At 48.5% G+C, this 22,786-nt stretch overlaps 2 protein-coding genes and 1 long non-coding RNA gene across 3 annotated transcripts; 1 reads left to right on the forward strand and 2 right to left on the reverse strand.

Annotated features, from left to right (window-relative positions):
* Positions 1-1,264: 1,264 nt before the first annotated feature.
* On the reverse strand, positions 1,265-10,999 carry LOC118177796. Its single transcript, XR_004755922.1, has 3 exons — positions 10,351-10,999; positions 10,192-10,196; positions 1,265-1,276 (listed from the first exon to the last, which is right to left on the reverse strand). It is a non-coding gene; the product is annotated as an uncharacterized LOC118177796 (long non-coding RNA).
* Positions 11,000-11,118: 119 nt separating this feature from the next.
* Positions 11,119-16,445, reverse strand: CDCA8 (cell division cycle associated 8). The gene is made up of 10 exons (XM_035345829.1): positions 16,295-16,445; positions 15,781-15,909; positions 15,467-15,507; positions 14,924-14,999; positions 14,473-14,612; positions 14,058-14,137; positions 13,618-13,716; positions 13,299-13,425; positions 12,789-12,875; positions 11,119-12,443 (listed from the first exon to the last, which is right to left on the reverse strand). The coding sequence occupies exons 1-10, from the start codon at positions 16,374-16,376 to the stop codon at positions 12,399-12,401; spliced, it is 906 nt and encodes a 301-aa protein (XP_035201720.1). The 5' UTR covers positions 16,377-16,445; the 3' UTR covers positions 11,119-12,398.
* A 154-nt stretch (positions 16,446-16,599) lies between these two features.
* C23H1orf109 (chromosome 23 C1orf109 homolog) lies at positions 16,600-18,638 on the forward strand. Its single transcript, XM_035345763.1, has 4 exons — positions 16,600-16,901; positions 16,972-17,151; positions 17,232-17,350; positions 17,728-18,638. Exons 1-4 carry the CDS (start codon positions 16,633-16,635, stop codon positions 17,766-17,768), a joined length of 609 nt encoding a protein of 202 aa, XP_035201654.1. The 5' UTR covers positions 16,600-16,632; the 3' UTR covers positions 17,769-18,638.
* The last annotated feature ends 4,148 nt before the right edge of the window (positions 18,639-22,786 follow it).

Genomic DNA, 22,786 nt, shown 5'->3' on the forward strand with positions numbered 1-22,786 from the left:
TGCTTGCTTCTCTCAAGCCTTCCCAGCCACGTGTGCATGGCTGCTCTGGACTTTTCTGCCGAGGGATGCCCTGCTGGGAAGCACCAGCACAGTCCCAGCCCCACGGGTTGGGGTCCTGGGGTGCCCGCAGTCCCCGTTACCCACCCGTCAGCAGCAGGGCTGGGGCTTCTCTCCCTGCCAGCTCCAGCAGAGGTGGCACTTACTTAGCCCTCGTCTTGCAGAAGCTGCTGTCCCCTAAGGGAACAAAGCTTGCAACTTCTCCGTTTTTCTCTGCTCAGCCCCAAACCAGGCAAAGATTCAGGAAAGGAACCAAGGTAAGAAAGAAACACTGGGGGCACTGAGCTCAGGGACAGATGCATGTTGCTGGCAGAAGTGTGATTCTCCGCTGAGCCCCAGTGGGGTCGGTCCCTGCATGCAGCACCAAGACCCCAGACGAGCTCCAATCCCCCCTCCAGCCGCTCTCCTCCAGACCAGCTCAGCCCTGTCCCGTTACCAGAGGGAAACAGGAAAGATGCCCACATCTTTCCTTTTCACCCCACAGGCTGTATTTCCACTTCCTACCTACCAAGGGACTCTAAATATATCCCAGACAATTTCCTCTCCTCGTTTTTAATAATCTCGTTCAGCCTTAAATTAGTTTTTGAAAATATGTATTGGGGATGATAGGCTTTTTATCACAGCTGATAGACAATATTCATCACACCCGTGTCCTAATCCTCACAACACGTGTACATTCATTACAGCAGCCCCACATCAATTTCACCAACATTTAATTCATTACGTCTCTATCACTGGGTGTGCATATTTCCCGTGACACCTTCACGTGCCATTTGTCACCCGCCCCGGCCGGTGCTGCAGCAAACCCTGGCTGGACCTAACCAGGAGAGATGGAGAGCAGCCTGGAGAAGAAGTGGGAGTCCTCTCCATGCCCCTCAGCTCAAGGATCCCAGATCCCAGTGGAGATGAGTGCCGGCAGAGCCCACTGCATCACTGCCTCCTCCAGCACAACCAGCCCCAGTCCTGCAGGAAACCTCTCTGGGAGATGAGGAGATAAGCAGATAAGGAGCCACGATGCTCTTTTTGGGCCAGAGCGGAGAGCAAGAATGGGAAGCTACCTAACCAAGAGAATGGTGACAAAGTGGAAAATCACCAAAGCCCAGGAGCTCAGCGAGTTGCATCGAAATGAGCGGCGCAGGGAGGGTGAAGCTGCAGCATCTGTCGTGTCCTGGGAGCGCGGAGTTGTCTGCTGGGCAAAAAATAAATGCAGCCAGGCTAGCTGGGAGATACCAAGGACGCAGAGACACAGTGCCCCGGCTCCCTGTACCACTCGTCTGAGTCCACACATTGCCCCTATCATTAGGCAGCACATAAAAGAGCTGGAGCAGGATTTACGCTCTGCAGCCTACGTGCCGGGAGGTTTATGGCACCGTAAAATGGCTGGGCTCTAAACAAACAAAGCTGAACACTTCTGCACGGCTCTGTGGTTTTCAAAGCTGTTTTACGATTCTCCTTTAACATGACTGATTTCCTTTTACTGCCCGGGCTGATTAAAAACATCACGAGCAGCTTCACTGCTGCTTCTCTCTCGGAGAGCTCCTGCGGGCAGAGACGGACGGCAGGGCCCTGCAGTTTGCCTTCACCTCCCTTCCCTTCTGCATGTGGCCTTGTCCCAAGCCCCAGTGGGTCTTCACCGAGCATCTTATTACTGCTGAACTGCAGAGAGAGAGCTTTTAAGCATTGCTTTAAGCTGTGGGTGCTCGGAGCACTCTCGTGGTCACGCAGGAGCTAGCCCCGAATGGATTATACCCGCTCTGTCGGGAAGGGAAACACCTCGCAGCTCTCTTGAAACCTCCTCTACGGCCAGAAGAGCATCGCTATTGAATACCCACAGAGCAATATTCAGAAGTAATCTTTGGAGCTGAAAGGAAATTATGACTGTAGCAAATAGTTTCAGCCTCCAAAGAGGAAGAGGATATTGTCTGCAGGAGGTGATTTTGGGAAGCAGGAAAAGCAATGCGGCGGTTCTGCATTAAAACAGTATTTCTACTTCTACCCGAAATAAAATATTTTTTTTTGTTTGTTTGTTTTTAGGACAATAATAGATACAAAGAGCAGAAACTGACTGCGGCATCAAGCCAGAAAAGGAGGTGGGAAGGTAAAGCCAGGTCATTAGCAAATGGAGGTAGAGGAGAAAACTGAGCAGAGACCTTCCCCGCAGCCTGCAAGCCCCCGCCCGCACCAATTACTTAATGAAATCCTCAGCTCGTGCCTGCATGGCACCAATGCTGGGGCTGCCCCTGCCCTTCCCGGGGCTCCAACGCTCAGCACAGAGCAAATTCCTGCAGCAGCCCTCCGGTAAGGCGGGGAGCGTGGTGCAGAGCAGATGGCAAGTGCCAGATGGGTGAGAACGAAGGAGGGAGATGTCAGGATGTGGAGCGAGCTGCAGGCTCCAATAAGCCCGGCTCCCAACAATTGGCAATTAACTCGGGCTATTAGCATCATCAAACTTTGCCTCCAAAGTTTCCTCCCATTACCATCGGGCTTCCTTGTTTCCAGGTGAGCTGGGTATTGGGTGAGAAAGTGAACCCGTAATTGATGGGCAGCGAGGTGCCTTGTTCATCAAACACGCAAAAAAAAAAAAAAAGGGCAAAAAACAAAACCAAAAAATCCACGCCAGGAGTCTAATTTGCCAAAAAGAATGGGATTACTCTCAGTCGGCACTGTCCCAAGGGGAAAGGGAAATTGGTTCTACCTTGCAAGGGCTTTTATTTATAGCGAGCAAGCAGAGCCTTGTCGCTGTTTTATACCGTGCTGGCACGGGACGGGGACACGTCCTTCTGGGGACAGGAGGTGGCACCAGCAGGAGCATCCTCTGTCCTTCTCGCTGCCTCCTGCCCTTGTCCAGGGCTGCACAAACATGGGATGGAGCAGCCCCGTGCTGGCTGCTGCTGGGTTCCTGTTAATCACCCTATTTCCTAACCACGCCGTTTAACAGCTGTGATTACCACACAGCAGAGCCCCTCTTGCTGCTTCCCAGCATTAATCCCATCAGATGAGGTGGCTGCTGCTGGAGAGGGATCCCTGGGACTGCCAGCGCTGCCCTGCATGGGCTGAGCTGCCTCAGCCTAACGGACCAAGCTGATCTGCGTGCTGGAAAATGACATTTATCTACTCCAAATAAAATTTACGGCTTCTGCCTGAGCTCCCCTGCTGCTGAAATGCTGAGCTGGGAGATCCCAGCTGCAGCAGAAGGGCCCCACGGAAAAATGGGCAACCCTTCTGCAGCCCCATTCTGCCTCTTCTTTGTGGCCACTCAGCACTGCCTGGCTTTCCCTTCATTTTTTGCTCTTCTGTCAGGGCTGAGCCGTGCCGGCCGTGCAGGAGAGGATGCGCTCCCATTATCCCAAAGGATTTTTTTTTTTTCCTCTTTGAAGGCTCCTCACAGCTCTGCCTTGCAAAGTGCTCTCCATCACCAGTGATGGATCTGCGTGGCTGGAGAAACCCCGCTCCTGACAGCCCCAGCTTCCGTCCCACCGGGTGCCTCTAATGCATTTCATGGCACCGGCGCTCTCTGATGGCCTTTTCCATCAGCAGAGCTCCAGGAGCTAATGCGTTTGAATGTGCCTGAGGCAATTCCCTATAACAAACTAATGCAGGCCTTTAATTTTAACAAGTGTTTCAAATGCAGCGCTTGAATAGCATCACTTACGGCACTATTTTTCTGCTGACATATGCTATGCCCCAGTCTCTTTCTCTCAGTTATAGTTAAAATCACTGAATTCCTCTTTTAAATGCCCTTGTTTCCCTAGGAAATACGGCTTTCCCGAGGGTTTTCTCCCATGTCTGCAGCCCTGGCCACAGACAGCAGCAGGTTCCTGCACCATGCGTGGGTGATGCTCAGCCACGAGGGATGCTCCGAAAGCCTCGCTGCTGCCCAGCTCCCTGGGGATGCTCAGGTGGTTTCTCAGCAGCTCCGCTCCCCAGGAGCTCTCACAGCTGCCTGGTTCCTTCTCTCTGCTCTGTGGTGTGCAAAGCCCGAAGCCATTGCTCTCACAAAACGCGAAGCTTTTGGTTTCCAAAGCCGTGCCCCTGGCTGGCTGGCGGGATGACGGCGTCGCCTCTCTTATCTGCGAGAGCTGCTCGGAGCTGGCAGGACCCGGAGCTGGCAGCTCTTGGAGAGTGCTTTCCTCCTTCGGCAGGTTCCTATGGAGATGCAGCTCCTGTCATCTTTGTGTGCGATAATTGAACAACAGAAAGGGAAAGCGAGAGCGTTCATGAGCCTGCACGAGCCGGGCTCTGCGCTGCCCAGCCGAGCTCTCCTCCCGGGCCGCACAGCCCAGACAGAAGCATTTCCAATTGCACTTTCCATCTGGCATTGATTACTCTCCAATTTCTCGTGCCTTCATTTGCAGTCAGCGGAGGCGAGCTGACTGACATTGAGGGAGAACGACTCCTCGCATGCCATCAATCAAGTGCCATCAGGCCTCAGCTTCCCAGCCTCGCGGGCCACAAGGTCACCCTCGGTGGGAAATGAGCTTTCCGTCCGCCTCGCGCCCCTCTCCCACCGCATCCCAGCTGCGCTGCGCGGCGGCGGCGAGAGGGCCACCGGTACACAAGCTGCCATTAGTCACTGTCCCCCCCACCTCCTGCTTCTGGACCCTCAGCTGGACCATTTCATGGATAACCGGGAGGAAAATTTACCATTTATTGGCAGGAAATGGTGGGGCTATGCGGAGGAACGTCCAGCGCTTGTGGCCCCTGCCCCTAGGGATGAATTCGGGCCATCGCTTGCTTTGGGTGGGATTTAAAGCTCCCTGTTTCGTGCATTTATCTCGTGGGGGGTGCACGGCACCCCTGCTCCCCCCAGCAGTGCAGAGCCGAGCTCCCCAGTGCTGGGAGCAATGTCCAGCTGCGGCGCTTTGCTTTCTTCTTGCTGCCCCAAAACTGCTTCTTCTGACTACAGCCCTTTCAAACAAACCGCGTGGCTGCTCACAAAGTCACGGCGCTTGGGAAACACGAACCCTGCCAGTGATCCGGATCCGACCTTCACCGTACCAATGAGTCAAAGCCACCTGACAGGGGGGAGAGGCAGACACGGGATGGTGCCAGCCAGCTCTCCCCTGATCATTTCCACATTTAGGATGGCCGAGCTGCAGGAGGTACGCCTCCAGCCCTAACGCACGGCTGCAGCGATGGGAGCTGGACGTGCAGGCAAGGGTTGGTGGGGCTGACAGCGGGACGGGGGGCACACATTGGGCTCTGGGCATGCAAGCAGGGATGAGCAAAAGCCCAGAAACCCAGAAACCCAGCTCGCTGATGTTTGCTTGCCTGGAGGAAGCACCCGGCTGTGCTCCTGCTTCTCTCCTTTCCACAAGTGTCTTCCTGCCTGCCTCCCCGGGAGGAGCGATGCTTACCGACGTGCTGGCTCTTTTTAAAACCCAGCGATTCCCCCAGCTGCCGAGACCCTTGAGGAGCTCCCTGGCTGCCCACCCTCCCTCTGCATGAGCCCTCCAGCAGATGCTGCCTGTAATCTGCTAAACTGGCCATGTCAGGCTGCAATTAGCACACAAACCCCCTCGCTGCTATTTATACGAGGGATGCAGACAAGGATAAATCGCCCTTTTCTTTTCCACCAGCCTTGTGCCCTGCCCCGAGGACGTACCATCGCCTCCCCCACCCCATCTCCTCCCTGGAGCAGGGACCCGCTGGCGTTTGGGGCAGCCAAGCCCCCGACAGCAGCTACACCTTATTAACATTTCCACTCCCTGCTTCGCAGCAAAGGAATTAAGTGCAAATCATGTACGAAACGCGTCGGCTTCCCGGCTCAGCGCGGCTCCGAACTGCGCGAAATCAGCAGGCTTTGTACTTTGGAAGGAAGATTGACCCATAACTAGTAAATATCGATTTTTCCCTTGAAAGCTGCTCTCAGGCAGTTGCTGCAAGGCTGCGCAATGCGAGTGGCGCGGCCGACGACGGCGCCGTGAGAACATCGTGCTGCAAGAGCGCCTTTTCCTCCCCGAAGATAACCACAGCTCTCCCCTGGCTGCACTCCTGGGCACAGCCGGGCTGAGAGGTGGCACCCAGCTTTGAGGACATGACTTTCCTATTAACTGGCTCACCCTTATTAAGGGAAATTAGATTAATTACACTGTAGCAGGCAATAAATCTTTCCCTGGAGAGCCAGGGAGGGTGCTTGGGATTTTGGTCGCTGTGTGTGATGTCCAAATTAGCGATTCTGTCTAATCCAATTTTTCAGCGTAATAACGCTTCTGGGCGAGGGGTGGGTAAAGTTCCATGGCTTATGGGCACCGATTTTCTGGGAAAAAGAGAGAATTTCATCCCCACTCCCATCAGAGCCAGGGATGAAATCGCTCTGAAGTCTGCACCCTGTAAGCTCTGGTTCCCACTCCTGTATTTTAAGAGGACATTTATGCTTTCCCCCAGCTCAGATGTGACAGCAGAGCCGCGGCACCCTGCAATCCCACAGCGAGGCCCAGCCACACCAGTTTTCATATTATCTTGCTGTAAATGAGATTCACTGGACAATATGGATCTGATTTGCACCACAGCTGTGGAAGAAGGCCTGCCTTTAAGAAAGCTGCTGTCTATGAATAAATTGGATATACTCATTTTGGGCTCCTGACAGCTCAACCTTCCAGGTGCGAGGCTGTGCAAGGAAAGGACCCCTCCTGCCTTGTGTTCACCTCTCACAGAAGGCAATATTGGATTTATATTATAAGAAAGGGCTTGCAATATGGCAACACAAGCATTTGTCTTGCTGGAGGGGGCTCAGCGCAGCTGGTTTTATCCCTCTTAACTCTCTGCCTGCCCCCACAGGACAGTTGTGCAGCTGGACAGAAGCTGTGCTCATGGCTTCCTTTCCAGAGAACTTGGCTATTTGGGCAAGGGACTCCTCCCTCGATCCTTTGAAGTGTTCTGGCACTTCGAGGCAGGCAGCACAGGGAGGGCAAAGCCCTTCTTGTTCTGCCAGGCGGCCACGGGCAGCTCGTATAGACAGGCTGTGACTGCATGCCATCCTCCTTGCGGTGGCCAGCATGGGATCAGCAGCGATGCACCAGCGTGCTGTGCACCTACAGACCTCGCAGAGCGAGGCAGCTTCCCAGGAATTCACCTGTCAGCCCTTCCTACCTAGGAGCTAAGCTGCAGCCCCTCTGGCTCCTTACACAGCTCCCTCATATCGGAGTCCTGCAAAAAAACTCACAGCGATGCTGAGCTGCTGGTCCCTTGATGGAAGCCACAAAACAGCGCGGGACAGAGATGCCACCCACCTTGCAAATAAAGGGAAAACAACGCTGCACCAACTGCCTTTGCTGCTATCTCAGCGGCTCCCCTGCCAGGGACCCTTCCCACCAAGCACCCCCAACACCCACCCTGCCTTTGTGCCTTGCAGCACCGCTCCCTGGACCCCCAGAGACCGAGCTGTCACCCAAACCAAGCCCCAAGGCCAGCTGTGTTCCTTGTGAGGCTTTTGCCTTCCTTAACGCCAGGCGGGGAGCGGTTCCCACTGCAGGAAAGTGGATTTTCCTTCAGGAAAGATGGAAGAAGGCATCTCTCTTAAACCATATGCAAAGCCACCGGGTGTGTGCCAGAAGAGAGCACCTGCCCTGCTCCTGAGCACGCACACACGGAGGAGATGAGCGAGCATCAGAGCAAGGCTCACCAGGCAGCTCCAGCGCTCCTCCGGAGCCCCGCAGTACAATCAATTAGAGGAGAAGAAGCTGCAGCTAAATCCATAGCAAACACCGATGTTTGATTTGTTTTCTGAAGTCCCCGCCGCCTGTGACACACGATACAGGATGCGATAAAAGGCTGCAGGGTCCCAGGGGACCGTTGCTGTACGGTGCCTGGCTGCACAGCCCCTCCGAGGCACCGCTCAGCACCACACAGCCTCTGTGCAGCAAGACGCCAGCTCAGGAAAGCCACCACCAGTCGCATCTCCTAATTAATATATGTTACCTAATTGCGTGCCCAACTGCTAAATGATGTCAGGTTAATTAAATGTTAAATCTTTCTCAGTTAGGAGGGGGGGGGGGGGAAACAGAAAGAAAAAAGCAAAGTTACAGAAGCTTAAATTGCAAAACACTTACAAGCCTGTTAATTTGAGTAATTGTTTTCACCTCCCACCCTCCACCACCCACACATTAAAAGCCAAACTTAAGGCTCAGCATTCAGGCCCCTCAGCAAGCCACAACATCTGGGTTAACACTCCATCCTTGGACAACCCCGGCTTTGCACTGTAAAGCACAAGACCTGGGCTGAATTTAATATCGAAGCATCTCAGCAGTCACAATGAGCTGCTGGAAGCTGCCCCTGGCCCCCAGCTGAGTGCTTCCAGCAGGACTTTGCCCAGAATGAAGAGAGCCTGGTGGGAAAGAGGCAGGGGCTGAACACAATGAGCACACGAGGGATGCTGGCTGGAGCCTGCTGCAGCAGGGTTACTGCAGAGAGCCTGGGATCCAGAAAAAAATAAACACTGTCAGAACAACACAGGGCCTCATTTCCTTAATGGAGATGATCTTTTTGCCTCATTAAAAGCTGCTTGTTGCTCAGCTGTGAGTGCTGCTGGAAGGATTCAAGTTGGATCAGAGCTGGGGTGACACCGCCGCTGCAGACTGGAGTTCAGCAGGCATGGAAAAAACACTGGGGTGGGAGCAGAACGCACCCAACAAGTCACTCCAGGAACACCCTGACGAGGACAAGCCATCTTATTGATTAAACAAGTGCCTTTTTTTTTTTTTTGAAAATACATTTTCCTTGTTATTCCCCTGATCCCTGAGGTTGCGATCTGTGTGCTGATTCTCCCCAAATGACTTAAATCCCATAAATGAGTGAATTTTTGGTCTGCAGAATATCTGAACTGCTAGCTGCAGACCCTGCCATTAAATCTCAAGTTCAGAGAGGCTGAACTGTCTGTTCAACCCAAGTCACCAAAACAGCAGGTGTTTCCAGACAGGCATTTCACCGTTGAATCTGCAGTTCTCACAATCACTTATTCAGAGAATAACAACAAATTAGAAGTCAGCTCTTCCATGCTTCTTTTAATGGTGCCTTCTTTTAACGGTGCTAAGGATTTTTTCCACTTCTTATGCCTGAAACTGGCCAAGGGAACATGGGGTTTAGGTGGAATTACACAGGTCACCCAGAGGAGCTACTGTCCTGCACCTTCAAATCAAAAACTCCTCTATGAAAAAATTGCCTAGAGACAGCTCTAATTTGTTCTAAACTATCGTCCCTTCCATCAGTGAGCAGGGAATTGTTATCTATTTATTTCTTACAATGTCACCGAATCAGTGACCACCTGCAAGGTGTCCATGATGATAAACGCTTGCTTTGTATACGGAGCTATTTCTGACAATGCTTGATAGTGCACATCTATCAAATTGCCTGGAGGAGCCACCTATTAGGATCATTATCTAACACCGTCCCTTTGAGGGAGTTCAATGTCAGCGAATCCTGGGGAAGGCACCTCACCGGGTACCTATTCTGCTCATTATTTCTCTAGATTAATAGGCTCACATTTTCATTATGAAATTGGGCTGAACTTTGGAGTTGCGTGCCCAGAGCAAAGCTGGGGTGAAAGCAGACACTTGCGGGAAGCCTCCAAGCACGACTTACTGCTTGGGGCACGCAGGAGCTCCTGTCTGGAGGGAGACATCTCAGCCAGCCAGGGAAGACACAGTGTTATTCCCCCTGCAAGACTGTAGTTGTTCACCAAACAGAAACTCCATGCTGCTTGTTTGCTCCCCACTGGAAGCTCCACAAGCTCTCCTTTTCCAGCTTGCTTTGTCACAAAGGAGACTTGCTTTCAAAGAGAACTAGTTCAGGTCAGTGGTTTTGATCTAGACGTCAGTGTTCAGCAATCTTTTATCAAACCTTGGCCATTACTCCCCAAACCACCCTTCCCACAGGAAAGCCATGATGAATACTACACAGGGATCTATAGCGAAAATTACAACCAGGAAAACAGTTTCTTACAGAACCAGATGCAAAACACAGGGACCTTAATTCCTTCTGCAGAGCCTCACCTACTAAGAAGAGGCACAAACACTCCATCAGTTTGGTTCTTGGGAGGAAAATAAAGATATCCTGAGAAAGCCTCAATGTCCTCTAGCTCTCCCTTCAAGACTGGCTCTATTCTGAGGGCAGTCTCTGAAGCCATGCCCTTAGCACCAGACCTAGCAGCAGCTCGGATGACAAACCAATGCCAGTCTTTCTGTAGGCTGAACTGCTCCTGCCAGTGAGAAATGCAGCCTCTTCCAACCTGACAGTGTTGCTGCATTGCTTTTTGTTTCCCACCACTCAATTTAGAGTGTGCTAGCCTAGCTTTACAAGTCATATACAAATAAAACAAAACCTCCCCCCAGTACACACAAAGTCAAGCAGGTTCCCTGTATTGCCCCAGGAACCCTTGAATTGAATAGAAGGGGGAGGTTCCAGTTTTGTTAAACAAAATGCAACTGCTCAAGTAGTTTAAAATGAATAGTAGCAGAATTCAAAGACAGTAAATGAAATACACTTGTAGCCTAGTAGTTTACAATATTGCCACCTGCAGTTAAGATTTGGAAGCTGCCAAAACATGATAAACTGATTTCCAAACGCGTAGTGTGTAGCTGAGGCTTGCATTACAGCAACGTTTGCTTTTTAAATTAAATTCATACACAAATGCTGTTCTATAAATTTTTCTCTAGCTCCTTGGCTATAAAGATTTACACCAACACAATAAGTTGCCTCCAATAGCAGCATTTCCCAGTCTCTTTTTTCAAAATCATGCTGCAAGCTTGGCTTTGGTGAAAGCAGAACTCCAAACCTAGAAAAAAAAACCAAAGTCACAACAAATATCCTTGTTTAACTCCATAGTCCCTCCAAAGTGCCTTGAATCAAGGGTGAAAAGGCATCTTTGTAAAGAGCTAGCTAAGGAAGAAATAGGCTTATTTTTAGAAATAAAGTTCTCAGACAAAGTAAGCAAAGCCAAATCCTTATCTTTGTGTTAACTCCCCCAGTGGAAAGCAGGGGGATTATCAGGCTGTCCCTTGCAGATGCCATTTTACACCTCTGACTTTGATTAGTAGAGAATAACACTTTGGGGATCGAAGCTAATGACACTGTTAAGAAATTACATATCTTTATTTCATAGACAAGATACATGTCCTCTCCCACAAAGATTCACAATGAAAATGAAGCCCTGGGTTTTGAGAGGCATCTTTTGTGCTCTAAGACATCATGCCATCTTGCCATAGATAGCTAGTGCTTCATAGGGAGCTCTGCCCGTTCTACGCTGTTAAAAAGAGACCACTGTTACAGGAAAGCAGATACAAGACTTCTCTCTCCGGCCTCATTTCACAAAGTGTTAAGCCAGATAAGAGTTCCCGTTACATTTTAATATAAATACATTAAATCTAGCTTCTTGGGGAAGTGTTAAAGGTGAGCTTTCCTGAATTTGGAATGAAGCTGGAATGAAGCAAGATTTTTTTCCTATAAGCAATGATGAAAAATACCATTATTAACAACTGAAGTTATTTTATTCAGTTTAAGTACTATTTGTTGGATTCATCTCTTTAAGAAAATGCAGTGAATCAATTCAATTTAAATGAGTAGACTGGAAAAACAACGTTTGACTAGTCTTAACTTCCTTCTTCCCTGTCTACATTCAATTTCAGGAGAATGTCTTCTCCTAAAGCTTTTGAAAAGTATATAGGAAAAGCAAAGTTCTCTTGCATTATAGACATCACTGAATAACCTTACAGCTACTGGATCTGATTAGCCAGAAGTCTGATAGACTTTGTTAAACCAGTGATTTTTATTTCTTTTAAACAAATAAAATGAATATGTCCACTATAAAACTTCAAAACCAAAAATGTTTAAAATTCATGGCAGCACCATAAACAATAAGAAGCTTTTCATTTAATCCCGGGCACCTGCAACTTGCCTTGAGGTATCTCAGATACTATACTGAGATAGTCAACACTTTTAAAGCCATCAGCAGGGAAAGGCCACGCCTGGAAGGAAGTGCAACAAATCTGATCTGTTGGTTTCTTTCCCCAGTCAGAAGTGAACTCCAGTCACTTGCGTCCACTGCTTATGTCTCTTGCAAGATACCAAATAGCCTTTCTACTCAGCTTAACAGTCTGCAACCTCAAGATAAGTGTGCCTTGGTCTCCACCTTACAGTAAACAGGAAATAAAGTATTCAGGTTGTTTTTTAATTAAGTAAAAATGCATTCTAATCCCAGTACATATTATAGGTAGAAAAAAATTCCTAACTTCCATTCTGTAAGCTAATAGAAGGGAGACAGATTAGCAGAACTAAAGACAGTAGTCCTAAATATAAAGTTCCGTATTTACAGAGGGTTACAGAGGGTTGCCAACATTCATCAAGTTTCATCTATGGGTTTTTGCACCACTGCAAGCTTGTGCGAGACGAACCTAGAAAGAAAGATGAAGTCATCAGCAGTCTTAGAGATACTATTATATCCCACAGCCACTTCCAATTTCTGCCTGAAGTGGAAGACACTTTGTTTTTCAAAACATCAATAATAGTTTTCCAACAACTGCATGGTTTAATCCATTGTTTAGAATAAGCTAAATGTGAAGTAAAGGTATTCCCATCCTTCCCTTCTCCGTTCATGCTTTCTCTTGATCAGTGACATAAGCCAAGATACAAGGCAAGGGGGAAAAAGAAATAAGGAGCTATTACTGTTCAATAGTCCCTAATGACAGAGACAGTACTGCATTATAACTTCACGTCTTGATCAGAAAAAGTAGACTTACTGATAGCTTCTTCATAATTCCTTGTGCCTCCGGATTCAAATGAAGAAGATTCTTCTTGGTCAAGTCACTCGCTGTTAAACGAATGCTCTGTAAAAACACCAAAACCAAATCTTAGGTTTCCTGTTTGGGTAGCTGTAGTAGCTAGAAGGCCAAAAAAATAAAGAAATCCATGCACACTAGAAGACCATGTACAGGAAAAGATCTACATCCAGTTTGACCAGAAGCTCATCTCATTTCAGCATTATGAACTTAACTGCCAGCTGAAGCTATTTTTAATTATACATAAATGCACAGAAAAACATCACACTATGTTCTTCTTAGGCCAGCCCCCACTTCTGACTGACAGTTTTTAAGGTTCTTTTTAATTTACAACTGTTCCCTGATAACCTGTAGTGGCACAAGTAAACAGACAAGAATGGATGACCAAGAGTCAGAAACTGATAAAACACCCACGATTTTACAGGCTATCCTTTCAACACAGATTGGACAGATTAAAATTCCTGACTTTACCTCCCCTCCTCCGACAGGGACTGTAATGAAGATATCATTGCCATCAGCGAGGGGGCTGCCGTTGGCAGAGATGGTATAAACACGTTCATTTATTGCAGGTGTGCGCAAACCCGGGGTCTTGAAAATTCTGCAACAGAAGTTATAGAGGTTATAGGTAAATAGTTTTACTGCAATTGCTTAAAACACTGAGTCAAAGTCTTATTTCAAGTTTAGAGAGACACTGGGGAATGTTCTGTATAAAGATGACTGATACAGAAAGCAAGCAGCAAGGCACTCATCTATGTAACAGATTAACAGAGTGAATTAATAGAACACAGACCTGGAATCAAACCTGGGTGTGACAATGGAAGTACCTCCCTGTACACAGAGATCAACAATTCGACCAGTAGCTGGAGTGATGAAGTTGTTTTTGCTTGACCTGTTTAATAGAAAATAAGTAAAGCCCTACTGCTCAGAAAAGGATCATTTTAACAGATGTACAAGTGGTGTCTTATCAAAGTGTTAGGTGATATGACCAGACATTCTTACTAATCCAGGGTAAACCCAAAACTAGGGATAGCTGGACATTACAAGAGAAGAAGTTGACCCCTTTCCATCACTTTCACATCATTTCCACTGCCTCCCCACCCTGTGCCCAGCATGGTATGTCTACATCAGCCAGCCTACTAAGCCACACTCCATTACATTTAAAAGATAAATAAGCAATCTACACTTGGTCTCCATTTTTGAAATCCTGTAATAAGGGATATCTTTTCTTACCTTTTACTCATGCGTTTCACTCTTGTAGAGGGAGCTCTTCTGCTCCTGGATACTGGTACTTTTTTAATAGATGCCCTCACCTGAAACACATTACTTCCCAAATCAGTTAATGCCCTCTCACATGGCAGCTGAGTTCTAAATATGGAACAAAGGCTTCCATACAAAACATTTGACTCAATGGGCTCCTTTTTAAATCACAAGAGTCCAAAACAAAGTCCATAAAAACTTCTGAGACCATTCCCATCCAAGTATTAGTTTTACATTCTTTCCCTAAAGTTCAGCTGTAGAACTTAAAGAGGATATGTAAACTTTTAATCTCATGTTAAAAAGTTACATATTATTATGGGTAAAAGCATCATCTCAGTAAGTAGCTTACATCTTGGGAATAAAGTAATCACAAAGAGTAGCTATTTACCTTTCCTGTCCTTGGATTAGTATTTTCAATTTCTAGCGTTGGAAGAACTTGGCTATCGTGTTTTGCTTTCTTTGCTACAGGAAGCGAAGGAGACTCTGCTTCTTCTTCAATGGCTTCAACTACCTGTTTAGATTTTTCTGCTAGAAGGAGAAAGCATGATCCAAGTTGAGAACACACAGTAATCTTACATTATTGACTACCAGCTAAGGTAAAAAATAAGCTAGTACATGTATTTCTGGCAACGAGTTGCTTCTAAAATCTGCACTCCAATGAAAATGGTGGACAGAACTTTATTTTGATAGAAGTAAAGCTACTTCAGATAGCAGGAGTAAAGGTAGAATTACTTCCATGTCTTTAAACATATTGAAAGCTTTTAAGAACTGAATTCACAGTATGCTATCCATGACATGCTTTCCTCTGAGCTCATCACAATGCTTAGAAACAAACTGACCTTTCTTGATGACTTTTAAAGGAGTCTGGATAACTTCTGCTGTTAACTTGTTTATTTCTGTTATTTCCAAGTCTGCCTAAAATTAAGAAGTCAACATACTGTTAGGATTATCAGTAGGATAGATTGCTAATAAACAAGAGTCATTGACCAAATCCTTAAGGATGCTACAGCAAAAACACCTTCGTATTCTTCTGTTGAGCTCAAACGGGGACCATCTCTATTATTAGGGATGTCACAATGTATCAGATCTTCCCACTGCTTAACCAATTCAGAAATGCTTTGGTGTATTGAAGACTGTGTGTTCCTCTAGGTACCTAAGAGTGAAGCTAAGAGTGAAGTCAAGCAGGCCAGGCAATGAGCAAGCAAATCTTATACTGAATACAAGAAGCATCTCTTACTGAGAAGTCTTAAAAGCAGTGTAAGTGCAATTATTTATTTAACCCCTTATTACTGCAACACTCCTACAGATTCAAGAACCCCTTTGTTTTCTACAGGGCTATACAACACCATGAAGCAAGTTCAATATTTGTGTGGAATACTTACTCTCGCTGCTGCTTCCAAGACCTTTTTACTCCCGCCTTTAGCTAGAAAGAAAACATTTCTTTTTCAGAAGTGATCCACAACAGCTCCTACAATATACACAGCTATATTTTAACACAAGCTATATTTTAACACAAGAACAAGAAGCAGCACAAAACGGTTTTCCTAGCAGTGAGTGAGCAAACTCAGATGGATACCAGCACTCCCAGACACCTACAGGCATTCTGCTTGTGTGAGTGCACTTGCCTCAAGCTTCCATAGCCCTTTCAGCACCATTTAAAGAAAGGAACACCTCCACCAGCCCAGCGCCCCCATACCAAAGTACTCGAGCCAGTTCATCTCGCGGAGCGCCACAGGCAGCCGAAGGATTTCAATGTTGTACAGGTTCTCTGCCTCCTTGACCAGGCGCTGCCCATTCGTCTGCAGCTGCTCAACCCGACTCTTCACTGTGGGAACATGGGCACAGGGTCACACTCAGCTCTGGGCCCAGGACCCCCCACTCCCAACCCAAAAAAAGCATCCCAAGACCATCCCCCCCCCCCAATAAACCGGTCCTAGGGCCACCATCGCCCCTCTTCCCCAAGAACCAGGCTCAACTGCCGCCCCCGTCGCCTTCCCCAACCAGGCCCGGCCGCCGGCCCCCGGGCGGGCGCGGGCGCGCGGGCGCGCCACTGGCTGCCACCCCCAACCCAAAACCGGGCCTGGGGCCGCCTCCCTGAGAAAAACCGATCCCGGTACCGCGCCCCCACCCCCCAAAACCAGTCCCGGTACCGACGCTCCCCCTTAAAAACCGGTCCCAGATCCCCCCCAAAACCGTTCCCGGCCCCTCACCCTCGCGGTCGAAGTCCTTGAGGAAAGCAGCCAGCTTCCTGCCGCGGGCCCCCCCGGCCGCCTTCTTGCGCGAGGGCGCCATGGCGGGGCCGCAGGGCCTGGAAGTGCCGCTGCCGCCGTACGGGGCCTGCCCAGCCCCGGCCCCCCCCCCCCCCCAGCACGGCCGCCGCCGCCTCCCGCGCCGCGTTTAAACGCAAGCCCCGCCCACCCGCCGCCCAATCAGAACCCGGCGAGAGCCGTGCGGCCAATCAGAGCCGAGTCCTGCGGCGGAGCCGCTATCCGAGCGCGGCGTGGCTTGATGACGTAAACGCCGGGAACGCTTCCGGGAAGATGCCAAGATGGCGGCGGCGGCGGGGGGCGTGATGGCAGCGGCGCTGCGGGAGTGGGAGGCGGCGGCGGTGCGGCAGGAGGCGACCCGGAGGGAGGTGCTGGCCTCCTGGGAGCCGCTGCTGGTGTCTCTGTCCGGGCTGGCGGAGCAGCTGCGTGCGGCGCGGAGGCTGGCGTGGGGCTCCTCGCCGCTCGGGGCCTTCGAGGAGCTGCGGGAGCGGCTGTGGAGGAAGCAGCGCGGCGCGGCTGAGGCGCTGCTGGAGGAGCTCGGCCGGCGGCGGTGAGGGGGGGAGGCTCTGGGGCCGGGCTGGGTGCCGGGGTGCGAGGCTCGGCTGAGCTGTGCCCCGCAGGGAGGAGCTCCGTGCCCTGAGGGACGCCGTCGGGACCGGCGCCGCCGCCGTGCTGCGGGTCTACGAGGAAAGAGCGGCGGAGCTGGGCCTGGCCGAAACTCTGCGGCGTGGGCCTCGCCGCCCATCGCTGGCTGATGTGCTGGAAGGGCTGCAGGATGTGGAGCGGTACTACCGGCACCTGTATCCTTGTGGTGGTGGGGTTCTCCATGGGGGGTGGCGGGTGCTGCTTTGCACGTGTGTTGGCCTTACGGAGCCCGCAGGTACCTGGAGAGCAAGCTGTTCCTGCAGCGCATCAGTTGTGACAGCCCAGAAGATATGGAAGCCCTCCCTCAGACCTGGAAGAGGATTTTGGAGCGGTATGAGGAAGACACTGTTCAAGGTAGCTCTTCACATGTATCTTTGGGGTAGACCCAAAGAGTGTCTCTCTCAGCCCTGGAGGCTGAAGGCCTGCCTACCACCCAGCTCCTGTGTTGGGCTCAGTAGCAGTGGGTGAACTTGCTTTCTTTCTGCTGGTTCTTTGCAGTCTGTGCTCAGATCTCGTGAATGATTTGGTGGTAAATAGTAGCCTTTGCACCTAAGGTTCAGCTGGGAGCGATGTCTTTCCTCCTATGGGGGCTTGGTGATCCATTTCACTAGCTATATGAAATTGGTCTTCGTTATATCTTTCTTCATTGTTTCAAGTTAATTTTTTTCTGGTACAGAATACAGGTAAAACATTTTAATCTAATGGCTTGTTGTTTTTTTTCCCCAACTCAGATGTTCTTCTGAAGGTCTCTCTCTTTTTGGACAACCAGTGACAGCTGCCGTGCTAACCAGGTTCCAGATGGAAAATCCAAGGCGGACTGATGTTGACCAGCTTCTATGAGTGCCTGGTATATTCCAAGATAGCCACAAAGAGGAAGATGAGTTGAGGAAGCTTTACTGGTGTGTTCTGGGAGCTGAATGAGTTGGCCTTGGTAGGAGATGCTTGGACTGTTCCATTTTCAAAGGGAGATGGACAGCGTCTGAAAAAGAGGTTGAGCTGAACAAGTCAACAATAGAAGGGAGTCAGCATCTTCAATTACGGAATTCATCCTTTCTTTTTCCTGTTACGGGTGTTTTGTATAAAAAAAATAAATACTGAAACTTACTGACTTGTAAACAAATGGTGAAGTGCACTGCAAATAAATAAATGTAACATGAGGTCCAGCAGGATGGTTCCACATAAAGATTTTTAGGTACCATCCTGAAAAATAAATAAAGATGTCAAGTCAGGAATTAAAAACAGTTTGTAAGTTGTGCTTCTGAGCAATGTGTTTGCTTCCAATCCACCTGTACATTGAAGAGGAAGGAACAAATTTGGCTTGAAAATGTAGTTACAGTGGTACACAGATCGAGCACAAACACCTGACATCTGATATGGGCGGTTTCTGAGTGTGTTAAAGTATGCTTCTGAGAAAGATATGTCTGTACCAGTTAAAATCGCTTGTAACAAATATGGGTGTGTTTAATTCAGCATTAAAACTTCATGCTCTGGCAGCAGCAGCTGCTGTCAGTTAGGGTCCTCTTCTGGCCGTGAAACTGATCCTCTGTAATGTTCACGGGAAGTGATGGGATTCATGTCTGTAACTTACCTGGTAAGAGCAGTAACTTGTCAGAGAAGGTCAAATAAAAAAATTGTGCCAGCAGATGGACTGTAGAGGTGCTTGAGTACATTTTTCTTCCTCTTTTTTTGGGGAGGGGGCACAATCTGTCTCAAACCCTGGGGAATCCATTTGACCACCGGAGGGCACTGCTCAACCTACAGAGAGCTGCGTTCAGAGGGCCTTTGGAGGCGGCTGACTGTGCAGGACTGGTGCTGCCAGTTCTTCCCCATCAGCTGACAACTGTTTGTGGAATGGTACTTAATATGCAGTTTTAATTGCAAAGAAAAATAACATCACCCTCTTGGCTTTGGTATGGCTTCAGGGTGTCACGGCTGATGAAATCAGCGTTTGTCAAAGGAATGGCATTAAGCAGAGGGAAAGCGAGGCAGGTTCTGCCCTGAGCGTGCATACTGGGCTGGTGTTCCAGGCAGCTGCTGCTTACGGGGGCTGGTGGGGTGCTCAGCTGGTTTGCTGGCATGGCTGTAAGCAGCTCCTCTTTGTGTCTGCATGCCCCACATTGCTTCAGGGCCCTGGAGTGCTGCTGGTGCTGATTCTGCCATCCAGCCTGCTGCGAGAGTGGCTCTTGTGGCTCGATGAGCGGCTTCTGCTCTTCGCATCCCCTACAGACCTTGTGCAAGAGTGCAGCTTAACTGCTGTGAGTCAACGTGCCACTGTTCTGGAGCTTTTCACTTGGCCATCTCCTTGCTAGGAAAGTGAGAAATGGGCTCCTCCTGCCTCGGTTTAAGATAAAGCAGATGATGCAGTTAAGATACTGGTTTGGCAGATGAGCCAAGAATGCAGTTTATTTAGCAAATGTACAGCAGTCTCGATGCAGCTGCTTCTGCATGCAAAGCATTTCCCATCTTCAAGTAGCTGTCTCACCATGACCTGTCACTGACTCATTTTGCCAGTGTGCTTCTGGTGCAGTGGGTTGCATCATGGTATCGGTTCAGTACAAGGCATTTGTTTCCATGTTCACAGCACAGTGAGTGATTTCATGTAATTTCCCTTTCCAGAACTTTGCTCCCAGCCACAAATTCCTCTCTCAACTCCAGATACTCACTTTCTACCTTTGGATTATTTAAATTCAAATTCACTTTCCCAGCATTTAGGTTCCAGTCAGTGAAGTACCATAGGTAAACTTTATTAACTAGTGCCTGCTGTTAGCATTCAGCCCATGCGTCTTCCTTAGGGACATCACCGACTTCTGATTTTAAGGAAAGGGTGAGTGTCTGCTGTGGGATGACAGAGACTGCAGTGGATTTATGTAGGTTACCTCCTAGCTGTTTCTGTGACAGCTGACTGCCAGTGTCTGCAGAGGCTGTCAGTCTGAAATGCATCTGACAAACGAGGCTGTGTGTTGTGATACAGAAGAGAGCAAAGATAATAACAATCTCTCCCATCCATCTCCCTGCCCCTTTTCTCATAGTTAAGAACCTGTGGCAGAAGTGAAGATGTATTGCCTGTGCTGGGACTGTGCTGCCAAGCTATGTGATTTGCTGCCTTATAGGAAGCATTTTGATGAGAAGAAAGAAACTTCAGTTTTCATGTCTGTTGACATTCTTTCAGTGCGTGCTGCTGCATTTTTCTTCTCGCCTCTGTTTCGCACATCTCCACCAGGCAGACAGGAGCGGCAGATCTGCTCGCTGCCTGACTCCACATGTGATTAGTGTGTACTGCTGCAGTCATCATCACCACTCCTGATAGTTTGTCTTTGGTTTGCTGTCTGAGGGCACTCTCAGCTTATGACTGCCATCCATAAACATCCTGAGTTTCTTAATGACACAAGGATGGGCCAAGGTGATCTGTCTTCCCAACAAACCCATCCCACATTGCCAGATAACAAAGTAGATGAAAAAAAGTAAAATGCAGGTTACCCAAATCCATAAAATGGTTTGAGGAAAAGGGCTGAAATTCAATAGGAGTTGTGTGGATGCTAGTTTGCATTTCTTACTGCCACTTCTGAAGCACAGTGACGTATTCTGAACTTAGTCCCTTTGCCATGATTTGAGCTAAACCCCTTGCCGATATATTTTAGTGAAGATAGGATGCAAAAAAACTGTACTGTAAAATGGCAGAGTGTAAAGCTAGAGGGGAGGGCAGGCAGACTAACAGGGAACAGCTGTATAGACTTATGTTCATTATGTATGGCAGGAAGGGGGGAAAGACAGATGACTGTAGAGTGAATCTTGGGGTATCGTCCTCTTTGGGCCTTGAGGTATCATCACCAGAAAACAGTAAATGGTGGTGTTTGTGGATGCAAAATTGTGTTTACATATACACACAATATACAGCCCTTCAACACCCCACTTCTCTGTCAGTCTTTCTTAGAGCTGCATAAAGAATATTTAAAGAAGATTTAAATTTTGGAAGGTCTTCAGAACAGTTCAGTAGTGGTCTCTCTGCTTTTACTGGGAGTTCGGCCCTCTAGTATCTGTCTTCTGGGTTAACAACAGCCCTGTTAAGAGTGCTGAGAGATTTCTGAATTAAAACTTGCCACGACCTGACTCCAACTCTCACTGATATGGGGTGACGGAGGTACTCATTGAAGTTTTGGTGTGATTAATTATGAAGGACTGTTTATGGCTGATAGGCCATGTCATCGACTGCGTTTGTCTGCAGTGTTCTGAAAGGGCACAAACGAACCTCTGCATCACGGCTCTCTAATTGGATACAACTGTGAGTTTTGCTCAGTTTCAAGATCTGTACGTTGCAGTTCAGGAAGGCTGCCAAGATCCCCAGTTGTTAACAAGAATGTCACTCCTTGTGTGTGCGAGCCTCCCTTCAGCCTGTATTTGCTGGAGAACCTCTGCAGGTTCAAAGCGTCCCACTGTGATGACAGTCCAGGTGGGATATTTCGTATCCAAGTGCTTAACTTCAGAGCACTCGAGTGAGAAGGCCGCTCCTCCTCCTCAGATACTTGGACCTGCCCCACTGAGTTAGACACCTGCGGTCAGGCGGTTTGGATGTCATTTTGCAGTGCTGTCCCAGCCTGCAGCTCCAAGAAGCCAGGACAGACTGAGGTAGGTGCTGCTCTTCCTCCCCACATCTCTCTTCCTTGTCCTGAAGGTCCCTGGCTCGCTCAGGATTTGTTTCTGTGACTGAGCTTTCCAAAACGGAGTTGTGACGTGGCCCACCATTAGCAAGTCAGGTCTGCCTGCTCTCATAACTGAAAAATTGTGGAGTTTTAGTGCTGGGACAGCAGCGACGTTCACCTGGCAGACAGAGGGGCTGGAGGAAGCTGTGTGCGCGGACAGAGGCCTGTGCCATGCCTCAGTGAGGCCAGTGGGTAACGGCAATGCCAAGGACATTGCTAGCTCTGAGACTGACTGATAAAATATACCTAACCGTAAAAATAAATCTGAGTGCCTTTATTTTTGGAACAAAGCTCTTAAAGGATTCCTGCATGGAGATCTGTCTTTTAGGAATGCAATAAAACAAAGGTAGCAGCTGGAGCTACCTTGTTGAAGTAAAATTTTCAGGAAACACAAAGCTCGTGCTTTGATTTTCAGCTTTACCTCCTACTAACGTAGTTTGAAAATAGTTATTCTTAACTTACAGCGAAAGCACAAACTAAAATCAGTTACTAAATTTAAATACCCACAAACATTTATGGGAAGCATCTGACTTCTATCTGGTTAGTTTGTTTTTTCATGTAGGGTGCAAGTTAGCTTCTTATGCAGTGATGTCTCTACATATTTCTGCTTTAGAAATGAGAGCAATTACGGGTAATTTTATTTTTGACACATTTATATCACCCCATTCTCCCACTGTGCAACAGAATACAGTTGTGCTTTCTGACTGTCTTCTCATGATTCTGACCAGCTTGCCATCATTCTGACAATAAAAAGCTCTCATTCATCATATCCCTCCCGATCCTCCAGACATTGGTAACAGTTAGTGCCCATCTGGATTTTCCAGGTTCCCACCATCTTTGCCCAGGGTCATGCTGGAACCAAATATATGGACTTTTAGTGCCAGGTTCAGAACTTCAGACTTCTAAAGAAACCCGAAAGCTTTGCTCCAGCCTAAGCTCTTGTGTTTTCAGACAGATTTCAAAACTGAATTTCCATATTTAGAAAAAAGGTAAAGAATTTGGCACCTGAATTTAAGTTTGATTTTACTTGGAGGCAGAAATATGCGATAAAAAGCTTCGTGAGTCATTTAATAAACCAAGCATGAGTTTCACA

This window comes from Oxyura jamaicensis, chromosome 23 (assembly GCF_011077185.1).
Source record: "Oxyura jamaicensis isolate SHBP4307 breed ruddy duck chromosome 23, BPBGC_Ojam_1.0, whole genome shotgun sequence".
NCBI lineage: Eukaryota > Metazoa > Chordata > Aves > Anseriformes > Anatidae > Oxyura > Oxyura jamaicensis.

What these genes read in the sequence shown, in the direction of transcription:
- CDCA8 (XM_035345829.1), bottom strand. Translation starts at nt 16,376, where the DNA reads ATGGCGCCCTCGCGCAAGAAGGCGGCCGGGGGGGCCCGCGGCAGGAAG. An exon ending in TTTAAAAGTCATCAAGAAAG is followed by an intron (nt 14,613 to 14,923) that starts GTCAGTTTGTTT and finishes TTCTCCTTCTAG; the next exon opens with CAGAAAAATCTAAACAGGTA. An exon ending in GTGAAACGCATGAGTAAAAG is followed by an intron (nt 13,717 to 14,057) that starts GTAAGAAAAGAT and finishes TCTATTAAACAG; the next exon opens with GTCAAGCAAAAACAACTTCA.
- C23H1orf109 (XM_035345763.1), top strand. Translation starts at nt 16,633, where the DNA reads ATGGCGGCGGCGGCGGGGGGCGTGATGGCAGCGGCGCTGCGGGAGTGG. An exon ending in GAGGAGCTCGGCCGGCGGCG is followed by an intron (nt 16,902 to 16,971) that starts GTGAGGGGGGGA and finishes TGTGCCCCGCAG; the next exon opens with GGAGGAGCTCCGTGCCCTGA. An exon ending in GAGCGGTACTACCGGCACCT is followed by an intron (nt 17,152 to 17,231) that starts GTATCCTTGTGG and finishes CGGAGCCCGCAG; the next exon opens with GTACCTGGAGAGCAAGCTGT.